The 12981-nt window shown below is 44.0% G+C and overlaps 1 protein-coding gene across 6 annotated transcripts in view; it reads left to right on the top strand.

The window, feature by feature from the left end:
• The window catches only part of LOC140559769 (SEC14-like protein 1), a 53799-nt gene extending 42594 nt beyond the window's left edge, over positions 1 to 11205 (top strand). For 5 of the 6 annotated variants that reach the window (XM_072683382.1, XM_072683383.1, XM_072683381.1 and 2 more), the window contains 4 exons: positions 215 to 466; positions 844 to 1022; positions 2160 to 2186; positions 6048 to 11205. In XM_072683382.1, the coding sequence (XP_072539483.1) occupies positions 215 to 466; positions 844 to 1022; positions 2160 to 2186; positions 6048 to 6153 (564 nt within the window). In that variant the 3' untranslated portion in view covers positions 6154 to 11205. The remainder of the gene's footprint in view (positions 1 to 214; positions 467 to 843; positions 1023 to 2159; positions 2187 to 6047) is intronic. The other variant, XM_072683386.1, reaches the window with a different exon arrangement.
• Positions 11206 to 12981: the final 1776 nt, after the last annotated feature.

The raw sequence follows: 12981 nt of genomic DNA, 5'->3' as shown, positions 1-12981 counted from the left end.
GGTGTGTCGGAGCTTAGAAAACACTGAACTCTGCAATGCAGAGATTCCCCTGGGTTTGAACATATGACTGAGAATGAACATATGAGAGAGTTTTCATTGCAAATGCTGCCCCCTAGTGGTGATGAAATGCAATGGTAATTCGTGCCTTAACTGTATTTTTTTTGTTTTTTTGTTTTTTTTTTGTTTGCGCCCCCCCCCTCCATTCACCCCACAGCTGTTGATCGAGATCATCGATGCCTCCTCAGTCATCACATGGGATTTTGACGTGTGTAAGGGAGATGTGGTCTTCAACATCTACCACTCTAAGAGGGCACCGCAGCCGCCCAAGAAAGACCCGCTGGCAGCCCACGGCATCACGTCGCCCGGAGGAAACAACGTGCAGCTGATCGATAAGTCCTGGCAGCTGGGGCAGGACTATAGCATGGTGGAGTCCCCACTCACCTGCAAAGAGGGCGAGAGCGTGCAGGTATGCCCCCTACTGGACTAACCGTGGCTAGTTTTGGTGGCAGATTCAAAAGCTTCACACTGCAGATTCATACTGGACTGAAATCACTTTACAAGTATCTCAGGCAGACTGTACAAGCTGCATACACTGCAGATTCATACTGGATTCAAAACACTCAAGTTATTTTGATCAGACTGTAACAAAAAATAAATTCTCTCTGTAATACATCACTACACACAAAATGGGTGGGGGGGGACTTTGACTGTGATAATCTGTCAAAGCATTAGGCAGTCATTTGATTGGGTGACCACATGTAGAACCTGTTATTATGCAAATATTATTCATTGCTTTGCATTGGCTCTCACTCGCCCGCCCTCTCTCTCTCACTCTTTCTTCAGGGTTCTCACGTGACCCGCTGGCCTGGGTTCTACATCCTGCAGTGGAAGTTTCACTCCATGCCTGCATGTGCCACCACTAACCTGCCGCGCGTGGACGACGTGCTGGCCACATTGCAGGTGTCCTCCCATAAGTGTAAGGTCATGTACTACACTGAGGTCCTGGGCTCCGAGGACTTCAGGTAACTGTCTACAGCGCTTCACCTGCTGGCTCTTACGCAGCCGGTCTCGTGTGCATCATCACAGCACCAGTAGAACTCGGAGTAGGCCTGTTTACTGTAGGTGGAGCAGCGTTACTGCCAGACTACCTGAGTCTGAGACTCGCAAGAAATGTTGCCTTTAGTAATGAGAGGATGGAGGTATTTAGGAGACCTTCAGATGGGGATGTCTAGTTCTAAAAAATTAGTCTTTATGCTTTAATGGATTAATGCCAGCTTAGCTGCGTTACTCGTAATTTGGTGTTTTTCTGTTTTTGATTTTACTGAATTTTTTTTTTTTTTTTTTCATTTTATTGTATTTTATTTACCTGCAGCTTTGCTAGAGTAACTGCCAATTAGCCCAATATTACCCATAAGAACATTGTCCAAGCCTGCTATCTCTCTGTCTATCCCTCTCTCTCTCTTTCTCTCTCTCTCTCTTTCTCTCTCTATCTGCACTATATGTCCAAATGTTTGTGGACACCCCTTCTAATGAATGCACTCAGCTACTTTAATTTGCACTCATTGCCGACACAGATGTCCAAATGCGTGCGCACACACACAGCTTGTCCAGTCCCTGTAGAGAAGACGTTCTGCCAATAGAATAGGACTCTCTGGAGCAGATCAACATCATGACCCTATTGGCACCATGCTGCCTAATGCCAGGTGTGGGCTAGAAGAGGGGTATAAAGCCCCCCAGCATTGAGGAGCTGTGGAGCAGTGGAAGAACTGTGTTCTCTGGAACGATGGTGGTGGAGCTCCATCCAGTACTTTTAGGAGGAGTTGGGGATGATGATGAGGTGGGGTGGTGATCATCCTCCAACATCCTGACCTCACTAACACTCTAGTTGCTGAACACAATCAAATCCTCACAGCAATGCTCCATCTTCAAAATCTAGTAAGTCTTCTTTCCTGGACAGTAGAGACAGTTACTCCAACAAAAGCAGGATCGACTCTTTCTAATCCCCTTAATTTCAGAAGAAACAGTGAGTGAGCAGGTGTCCCAATACTTTTGTCCATATAGTGCGTCTCGCTTTCTTACTGTCTCCTCTCTCTCTCTCTGACACGTTTCTGCGCTTATCTCCTCACGGTTTCCTTTCCTTTCTGTTTCTCCCCGTAAAGAACGGCTTGCTGCGATGTGCAGAGTTTGTAAGTGATCTTGTTTGCCGTTAGCTTAGCTTTAGCGCCACGCTAATGAACCCCTGTCGTTCTGCAGTAGCACCATGCTAACAAAGCTCAGTTTTTTGTTAGCATTAACAGCATGCTATAAACAGCACTGTTAAGCTCTGCTGAAGACACGCTTGGCTTGGGTGTCAGGAAACTGGCACAGAGGAGTCCAGCTCTGGTCCCGCAGGACTGGAGTCCAGCACAGTCCGGCGATTTTATTTATTTATTTATTTATTTATTTCCGCAGCTCTCTCGCACCACTTCCCTCAGTTCCCAGTACAGAACTGAAGAGATTTAATGGGAAGTATGGGTTCAGGAACAGAAAGCTGATATACGCACAGTGTAAAGTGCTGGGAGTTACTGGTCTGTAGATCAGCTCCAGTATAGCAAAACTGTGCAAAATGCAGCGCTACCTGAACAACACTGATCATCTTCAGATATCAGTCAGATCTAAACATCAGTCCGATGCCAGTAATTGTTCATCAAGCACGTAAACCTCTCTTAATATTATCTAAAGTTTTGGGTTTAAATAGCAAAAATGATTGAAAAATCAAATCAAACCTAGAGCAGGAAAATCGCCAAACTGTGCTTACTGCGCTCCTCCGTGACCTCCGTTGGACTCTCCTGGTGTAGCTGTTCACTAAGCATGTGTGAGGCTGGCTTAGGCCTGTGTACGACGGCTGTAACGCATAAAGTTAGCACACATTTGCAAAAGACCTTCTCAGAATAATAAAAAAAAATCATAATAATTTCTTTAATATTGGAGATGATGAAGATGATCAAAATCAGTGTCTCAAATTTACTACAGATGTGTCTTAGCCTGTTTGGCTGGAGGTTGTGCTGAAGGCCTGATGCAAATGTTAATCAGTAGCTTATGTGAAGACACTAATGTTCAGTCTAAAATCCTTTATACAGTGAGAATGCACCATCCAGCCACTTCATGAACACCACCTCCTTATCGCTGCGCTCACTGTCCATTCTCACCCTGTTTGTTCTTCAGTGCTCAGGACCCCCGGGACTGACCACCACAGAGCCAACTGTAGTATTTGGGTGGTGGGTCAGCATTCTCAGTCTCTACAAGGTGGACCAGCTAGGTCCAGTCTAATAGAGAGTGGACAGTGAGTGGACAGACACAGTGTTTAAGCACTCCAGCAGCACTGCTGTGCACTACTAACACACTCGCCGCCACAACCAGGTCAGTCAGTGTCACTGCAGTGCTGAGAATGCTGACCCACCACCCAAAAAACACTACAGTCTGTATGTGGTGGTTTGTCCTCTAGGGGTCCTGCAGAGAAACACATGGATCCAGTTGTAGAACTGCACAGCGCTCCTGTGTGGTCAGTGGGGCTGATGGAATGGATAGCGAGAGTAGCGATAAGGAGGTGGTGTTAATGAAGTGGCTGGTTGGTGTAAGTTTGTCTGTCCTACTAACCTCAACTTGGGCTTTCTACTTACTTGTTAATCGTAAAGGAATTGTTGGAATGCTCACATGGCTAATATACGTCAATCAGAAGCTGCATTCAAGCCATTCACCCAGAGTTGCTCCCTTTCACCTAGCCCTTATTAGCCATGCTAGCATGCAGATTCCTTAAGGGTTCTTAAAGCAGCAGGCTTTGCTGGTACACGTCACACACTGCACGCTTTAAGCCAGTAACCTTGCAGTTTCTTGTTTGTTAACTAACTGGGTTGGGTGTGGGCACAGCACCGAGCAGGATTGTCCCCAGCTTTCACTTTTGGTCTAATTGTTGACTTCGAAGGCTTGGTGTGTTTTGGCTGCTGTGACGTTTTTCCTGATTACTGTTTTGGTTTGAGCTTCGTTCAGTGGTCACACTTGCAGCACTGGTCACACACCACTCTTGCCAGACGTACTTGTTCTTGTAGTTGATCTGCACAACACTGATGTTCCCAGAATCCAAGGAGAACTCCTGAAGAACACTTTAGTGGAATGCTTGATCCAAAAATGCTTCTAAAACTCTTTCCCAGTGGGATAAATTAACTCTGCGTACTGGGATACACCATGTCCAAATATTTACGGACACCCCTTCTAATGAATGCATTCAGCTACTTTATGTTGCACCCATTGCTGATGTAGATGTGCCAATGCACACCCACACAGAACAGGACTCTCTGGAGCAGATAAACATCATGAACCTATTGGCACCATGCTGCCTAATGCCAGGCGTGGGATAGAGGAGGGGTATAAAGCCCCCCAGCATTGAGGAGCTGTGGAGCAGTGGAAGAGCTGTGTTCTCTGGAATGATGGTCGTGGTGCTCCATCCAGTACTTTTGGGGTACGTTGGGGAGTGGAGGATGAGGTGGGGTGGTGATCATCATCATTATAATCATCCAACATCCAGACCTCGCTAATTAAAGCTCTTCTTGCTGAATGCAATCATATGAAATCCTCACAGCAATGCTCTGCTCTAAAATCTAGTAGAAAGTCTTCTTTCCTGGACAGTAGAGACATTTACTCCAACAAAAGCACCCTTGATTTCAGAAGGAACAATGGATGAGCAGGTGTCCCAATACTTTTGTCCATTTAGTGCATATAACCCCAAGCGAACGGTTCCATTAGCTTCCGTTCGATATTTACCACGTCAGCGTTTTTGGATGAAGTGTTTCGTTAACTTCCCTTCTAATAACGCTCCTAATTCATTAAAAGCTAGCCTGAGGAACTTTACTGGAGGTGTTGGCAGAGGGCAGATCCCAGCCTGTACACCGCTGGGACTGAACACCTGAACCGTAATGGCTCTGATGCAGAAACACTGTGCACTAATAGAGGCTCATGAAAGTGTAGTGGTTGGTGTCTTTGTTGCATGCTGTGCTGGAGTGGTAGGCAGGGGACTGGGCTTGGGATAGAATCACAGTGGGATCTTTTTTTATGGTGGGTCTCATTTTAATAAAGGAACAGTTTGGTGACGATCAAATTTACACTCTTTTCCCCAGATGTAGTCGACCAGTGGCAGCTTTGAGAAGCCAGAATTGTCCTTGTATCTCGTCAGAAACCGCATGTTTAGAGGGTTCGAGGGGAGTGTGTGAGGATCTGAGCATGTTAGTCAGTGTATATATACCAAAACATTCAAAAGTTTGGAATCACTTACTGTTATACTTGTGCAAGTAATGTTTATGAATGTCTTATTAAGCTTCAGAGAGTTCAGCGAGGAACTAAACACAAACCTAAGTCACATTAGGGTCACAATTAGGGTTGATTGTCACTGAAAGCAATCAAGTCCTCACAGTAGAGAACATTTGGTGAGGTCAGGATGGAGCTGATCTCAGGTGATCACCCCACCCCACCGCAAGTATTGGATGGAGCACCACCATCATTCCAGTGAGCACAGTTCTTCCACTGCTCCACAGCTCAATGCTGGGGGGCTTTATACCCCTCCTCTAGCCCACGCCTGGCATTAGGCAGCATGGTGCCAATAGGTTCATCTAGTTTATCTGCTTCAGAGAGTCCTATTCTATTGGCAGAACTTCTTCTCTACAGGGACTGGACAAGCCGTGGCTGTGAATGCATCCATTTAAAAAAGGGTGTCCACAAACTTTTGGACATAGTTTTACATTTTCCGTATTAGAAGGGAAGTTGTTTAAGTTGTTAAAATAAATAAATACACACTGATTCCAAACTTCTGAGTGCACTTTGAGTGTGGGCCACCCGATAGCTGGAGCCTTGGCTCTTCAGGTCCTCAGCATGTCCTGGCTGGTCGGCTGCCTTTGGGGGAAAAACTGTAAAAATATGGCTTTGCATCATGAGTGTGATCCAGGTGTGCTGCTGTTCTCATCACCCATCATCCCTCTTCCCTCTTTCCGCTGCACTGTTCCTCCCTGTCCTGTTCTCAGGGGCTCCATGACGAGTCTGGAGTCGAGCCACAGCGGCTTCTCCCAGCTCAGTGCCGCCACGACGTCCTCCAGCCAGTCCCAGTCCAGCTCCATGATCTCCAGGTAGATTCCGGAGGGCCTGCGGAACGTTGCAGGAACGCTCCACAGCGCGTTCTGTCAGAAGAGCTGGACTCGACTGTCCAATCAAAGAGCCCAAAGTGTGTTCCACCCTCTTCACCATGAGCCCCACCCTCCCTAAACCCCTTTCAGCAAGGACCTCCGGAAGCATGCTTGCACAACAGAAGATCAGAGGAAAAGAAAAATACAGAAATCAAAGCAACATGGTTGTGAGTTGTTTATAAAGGGCTTGGATCTGCGTTGCCATAGCGCTCAGCTGGGCTGCAGGTCAGTTCATGGGCAAGATTTGATTTTGTTTTTTTTGTTTTTTTTTTTTCTTTTCTTTCTTTCCCCCTCTCCAGCTCCAAGTTTGCGATACATCTGTACATCGCCGACGGACCTGGCGCTGGACCTAGCAATACGCAAACTTTTGAATGGGGGTGGATTGTGAAACGGAGAACTGTTTGAATGCGCTGTTACACACACACACACACACACACACACACAAACAAAAACAAGTGCACAAACGCAGCACACAGACTTCTCGAATACTGTATAGATTACATTTTTGCCATATCACTGGGAGAACGTGCTTCTAGTGAAACGTTTCTAGGTCAGAAGTGCGGGTTTCGAAGTGTGGCAAGGCGTCCGCCAGAGCAATAACTAGGGGACATTTCTACCGTATGAAATTTGTATTTATCATCGGACTACGAACCATAGTTTCGGAGACGGATTCGGCGTCTTCCGGGTGCTACGTGCTCTCTAGTGCTTAGCTGTGTAGTGTCTACTGGCTTCTGGGTTTGGAGTCTAGACAGACGTTCAGCGCTTTAGGAAGCGGTAGTGGTGAAACAAAGCGATGTTGGCGCTGCTTCTAGTGGTTGTGACTCGTGTCGCTTGAATAGTTTTGAACTCATGGAAATGCCTTGACACAGATTGTCAGAGTTGCTACTGATCAGTTTCTATGCAGTTAGGCAGCGGGCCTGAGTGCGAGGGCTCGTTTTTAGCGGTTTATAGGTCAAAATTGCTTTTCTGAGTGAGGAGATGGTTGATATTTTGTAGTGAGTTGTGTAGTGCAGTGTTTGAGCCCCAGTGAAGTTACAATCAGCACAGTATAAAGAGCTGAGGTGCATGCAGATCTATTGGCTACAGTTTTTGTATTGATCAATAAAATGGGTCTCAATTGATTGGAAATGTGAAATGTTACACAAGGCATCTTAAATCTGTTCAGTGTGAATATGTTAAAGCTGCTGTTGCGCCTGCCTTGTATTCATTATTCAAAACAAATGAGGAAAAGCTTCCAATCTGGCAACCTAAACACTCCCAAAACTCAAATTAGTGTCAAAAACTTTCAAAAATTGCTGATTGTGCTTTTTTTTATTTTATAAATCTTCTAATAGGTCATGTGTTATTAAAGGTCATGTTTTTCTATATTTCTTCACAGTTTCTTTTGCAAGACTTGAAGTGAAGACGTGAGTAAGAGTTACAGTGTAGTGCATTATTACAGAGAGGTCACCGAAGGTCAGAATTTTGTGAATGTTTGTTAAACTATCAGAGAAATGTACGTTTTCCTGGGTGATCAGTTTTGGTGTGTGGATAATATTTAAGCTCGGCTCTTCTTCGGCGGTGGCCGGCAGCACGATGAGATCAACATGAGCCATGGTTGCTCCTTTAGGTTGAATGTCTGTTACGTGAGGAGTTCTCTTGGTGGTTGGTCAGGATCGGTCGGATGAACGCACTCCTTATCAAACGTGGTGCAGCCGACAGCCAAGCGAGGGCGTTCCCACCGGAGTGAGCTTCTGCAGTGTTTTTGAAGCGGCTGTTACATTCGGATCAGACTTATCGCTAATCACTCCTTCATTCTCGCTTGGTTTAAGTACAATTTACTACATGACCAGCATGTGAATTCCAAAGCTTTTACTGAGTAACGTGCAGCTTCTGAATAATAGGGCTTAATTCTAATAACTGGATCAGACGCCTGCAGTTTATTGAGTGGTTAAGCAAGCCGTTGACATGTGATCCAGTCTGGAAGGAAGGGCTGGGTTTCCTAAAACACTCTTGGTGCAAAGATAATTCCTTAAAGGAGAAGTTCAGCAAAATAATCAGATTCACGTGGTTCATCACTGACCCCAAATGTGATCAGATATCCAGGACGTTTTCTGCCTGAGGTTTGCTTCCTTAGTTTAAAACGGGGTCTGCTTTGGCTAAAGTTGCTAACAAACACTGGGCTTGGACTGTCACCAAAGTAAGCACATCCCAGAATCTTAATACACTTGATTAAACTCAACTGGAATGCTGTGGAAACGAGGTGTTTATGGATAAAGCTTCTATAAACTAAAGCTTGAGCTAACCCTGGAACTGGAATACCCACGTTTTCCTCTGCTTTTTGCGGAAACGTCTCTTTTTGTGGGTTTTTTCTAGACCAAAGCAAGTGCTGCCGTGCTCTAAACAGCATTGATTCGTCTGCACCAAATATTTGAACCTTTTAAAAAAGACACGGGCTTGTATATTTACGTAGCGGAGATTGGTGACCGTCTAACTCCAGAGTTTGTTAGCAGCATTAGCCTAACACCTTCCCCTCTGTAAACTAAGGAAGCACATGCCAGAGAACGAACCTGTCTAGACTGATCAGCTGAGCTGAATCTGGGCTCAGTGATCAATCATGTTCGCGAGCATCACGGTGAACTCTGACTTTACCAGTTACCATAACACCAAGATGTCGTTTGGGGAACCTGGGCCGAGGTCCTTCACTGTGGTTGAAGACGCTTAGACTGGAAGGAAGGAATCCGAAAGGTTTCAGGAGATGATCTTGTTTAGGTTCCAGCTGCTTCAGCACAGGTGAAGAAGTGTGGACTTGAGGAGTGAGAGCTTGGAGGAGCTGAGTGCAGTTTAAAGGTGATTTTTACATTTTTCCTACACACACAAACTTACACACTTACACACTTTCAATCGGACTGTCCTCGAACCTCTGGAGCACAGTTTTTCAAAACCAGAGGATTTGAGAAGACATTTCTACGAGCTGCCAATCAAGAGTGATTGTGAAATCTGATGGTGATGATAAATGTTTTATGGCTTGAAAAAAAAAAAAAAAAGGAAAAAAAAGTGGACCATTTGGCTTGTTAATTGAAACTGCGGTCAGGTGAGCCGAGCGGTGAGTTTACAGCGGTGGATGTGGACCGGCCCCAAACCTGAAATCCCGGGCGCGCCGTCCGTCGCCCAGCTGCAAGCTGGCTGACGCAGGATTTCTACGTGGTGTGAAAAGTGTAAGAGAAGAAGACAAGAACTCCAGTTCTGTGGCATAAAGATTTTTAACCTATTTTCAACGAAGAGGTTGTTTTAACGTTAAAAAAAACAAACAACAAAAAACATGAGTATCCTCAAGCGAAACGTTTGTTGAGTGTTGCAATAACCATGAAATGCTTTACTGTAAAAAAAAAAAAAAAGTCGTAAAAGAACAGAGGGCTGTGTTTTTCTATGTTTAACGATCGTCTGCTGTCCTGAAACTCTCTCGTTTTTACACTCGTGTTCGTATTCGAACCCTGCTCTATGCTCTTAAACCGCCGTTCTCGACACGCAGCATGCTAACGCTACATGCTAACGCCGTGCTTGAGCGAATACGCGCCCGTCTGACTAAACTCCCGGGTGTTGAGAGATGCACGTGTTCCTTCCTCAACAGTTTACAGCCAACCGAAGCAGTAGACGAGGGCCTCTGCCCTGGCCTCCAGCTCCAAACTCCTCTACAGCTCGATGTCTTGTGTTGACGTTAGCCTAGCGCATTAGCACAACCAGAGAAATTCTGGAATTCTGTGCACACAACTCCCGAACGAGCACCAACTCCGGACGCCGCCGGCTCTGGAGTGCGTACAAGAACCTGACGAAGAAAAGTCGCCTGTGGTGGGTTGGTTAGTCTGGCTTTGGGTCCACAGAGTCGTGCGTTGGGTGGGTTTACAGCCGGCGGACGAAACCGAACCTTTTTTTTTTAAATCGATGGTTTGACCCGGTTTCAGATTCGCACAACTTTTTGTTTTGGTGTCTGGTTTGCTTCTTTAGCTTTACGCTAGACATAAAAGGCTAATGTGGCTAACAAGTAAGTCTAGAGAACGTGTGGAGGCCTCAATGTTTGCCATGTTCGCCTCACAGCTCCAACTGCAAAACGTCCATTTCTACAAAATCTCGGTTCATAACCTGTGGCTAACATAAACATATTAAATATTAGCTACATTAGCCTCATCGCTAAGCATTAACAAATATGTGTACTGCTTCAGTGCTTCGCTGCTTGTACTGGTTCAGTGTGGCTAACAGGTAGACTGCGCTAATTGTTTGACTAAAGCTTCTAGCGCTGCAGGGCTAGCATAGATTAGAAGCTGCTTTAGTGTAAAACCTCTTTAGCTGCTAGGCTAATGTAGTTAATAAACAAACGCAATGGAAGAAACGGCGCTAACTGATCATTGCTACACTTTCGCTGCTTGTTAGCCATGTTAGCATCGTAGCTTTAGCGTAAAAGCTACCTCCAGACACCAAACCGATCAGTTAAGATTAAAATATTGTGTAAATTGTGATTTTGGTCAAACGATCTTGTTCATCCCTCCAGGAAGCGTCTAACCTGTACAGTCGTGACTTCATTCGTACGCAAACATCTTTCATGTGTCTTATTTTCACTGTTCAGATACATTTCAGCTCTCTGTGGGGGTGGGTGGGTGTGTGGGTGGTCCCGGGCCCATCTGAGCCGACGTTACTCCTCGTCAGCATGCGTCAGTAGCTACGAGTCTTAGCTTAGCGTAGAAATCTCAGCCTCTGGTTCATGTTCAGATCAGTGTGTGTCTTTCCGGGGTGTTTGGTCTCATTGGCGTATGAGGGCTATAACCGTGTCTTCAGTCTCCCCCCCGTGTTCGTCACTGTGTCTCGTTCTGTCTGCACATACTGTACCCTCCCTCCCTCCCTCCCTCCCATCATAAACACTGCATATCTTTTCTCTGAAGATTATTATATGTGTAAAATAATTTTTGAATTAATATACAAAATAGCGCCTTTACATTTTTGAAACTATTAAACTTGAATTATGAGACCTTGTGTGTTTGGAGTCTTTTATTATTATTGTTGTTGTTGTTGTTTGTTATTATGATTATTATTATTATTATTAGCAGTAGTAGTAGAATAATAATAATGATTATTATTATTATTATTATTTATTTTAACCTTTTAAATCCTCATGACCTGTAAGTGGGGCCCATACCATCCAACTACTTAAGTTACCTACTAGTTTCACTGTAAGTCATTTATTGTAGATACTGAATCATTTATTGGAAAATTAGAACAGATCCTGAATCCGATACTGAATCATTTTATAAGACCAACACAGATACTGAATTATTTATTGAAAAGACCACCACAGATACTGAATCATTTATCTGCTATAATGATTCAGAGTCTCCAATAAATGATTTAATATCTGATTCAGTATCTATGTTGGTCTTTACAATAAATGATTCAATATCTACAAAAATTATTCAAATATGGACTCATTGTAGATACAGAATCATTTATAGCAGATACTGAATCACTTATTGTAAGGACCAACACAGATACTGAATCACTTATTGTAAGGACCAACACAGATACTGAATCACTTATTGTAAGGACCAACAGATACTGAATCACTTATTGTAGATACTGAATTGTTTATTGTAGACCAAAATATATGTTGAGTCATTTATAAAGGATGTCCAGTAAGATACTGACTCATTTATAGTAGATTGAATCGTTTGTTGTAGGTTCCAAGTGGAATTGTGTGTAAAACTCAATTCTTATAATTGTAATTTTTTACAATATAATTTTAAATAAGTGGCCACCCCAGCTGCCCTTGTGTAAATATCCCCTTATCACAGCCTACTAGTAATAACGTTAACATATATGACCCCCTTCTTTTATTCAGGGTTTGATTTCTCCAGTAAAACCCGACTCTCAGTCACGTGACCCGTGTGTCTGTTGCAGTGCTGCAGTTATGGCTCTCCAGAACTATTTATGGGTAAAAGATCGTGTTTTCATACAGAAAACTGCTCTGATTTCCTCAACGCAGAACTGCACAGCGTATTTCAGACTCGGGTTCGAGGACTGCTTAACACTGTCTGACCCGGCAAAGGTTGAGATACAAGGCTTTTGTGCATCAGTGACAGTCTGTAAGGTATGCTTTGGGGTTATAGGAGGAATAGAAGAGGCCAGGCCGTGGAGAAGACCCCTAATGAAGTGCCTCTGGGTTGCACTACGAAGTCCTCCTCGCTAGAGGGCGCTCATTACACACTGCGTTATATAAAATACTACACTGTAACAGAGTCTGGACCCACGGTGGAGCTCCTCAACAAGGGTTAAACTCTCTTCTTATGTTTTGGTGTAAAATAAAACACTAAAAAAGATAAATGCTCTCCATCAGCGTCTAACACAGATCAATTAAGAAGCTATTATCAATATAAATTAATATTCTAATGAAATTAAATCAATTTCTGTGCACCTTTTTTAGTCATTAAGTCATTGCTACGTCATTATTTTGAGATACTATCTCGTTATTCTGAGATACTACGATATTACAGTTCACTTTTATGTAAAAAAAAAACAAAAAAAAACAACAATTTAATTCGTTTATTTATTTATTTATTTTTATTTATTTTAAGTGGCGAGGATGTTCTTCCTTAAGTAACAGTAATGATAATTAACCACATTTTTAACAATACGATTAGGAAAGAAACAACAAAATGGCCGCCCCCTCGTCCCTTCGCAGTGCCCTAACTAGGCTGCATGTGATGGGATTGGAGCGCGCCCTTCTGTGCCGTCACGTTGCGGAAGGGGG

Source organism: Salminus brasiliensis, chromosome 7, assembly GCF_030463535.1.
Source record: "Salminus brasiliensis chromosome 7, fSalBra1.hap2, whole genome shotgun sequence".
Taxonomy (NCBI): Eukaryota; Metazoa; Chordata; class Actinopteri; order Characiformes; family Bryconidae; genus Salminus; species Salminus brasiliensis.
The sequence above is the reverse complement of the archived record's forward strand: the minus strand, read 5'-3'. Positions and strand labels throughout refer to the sequence as shown.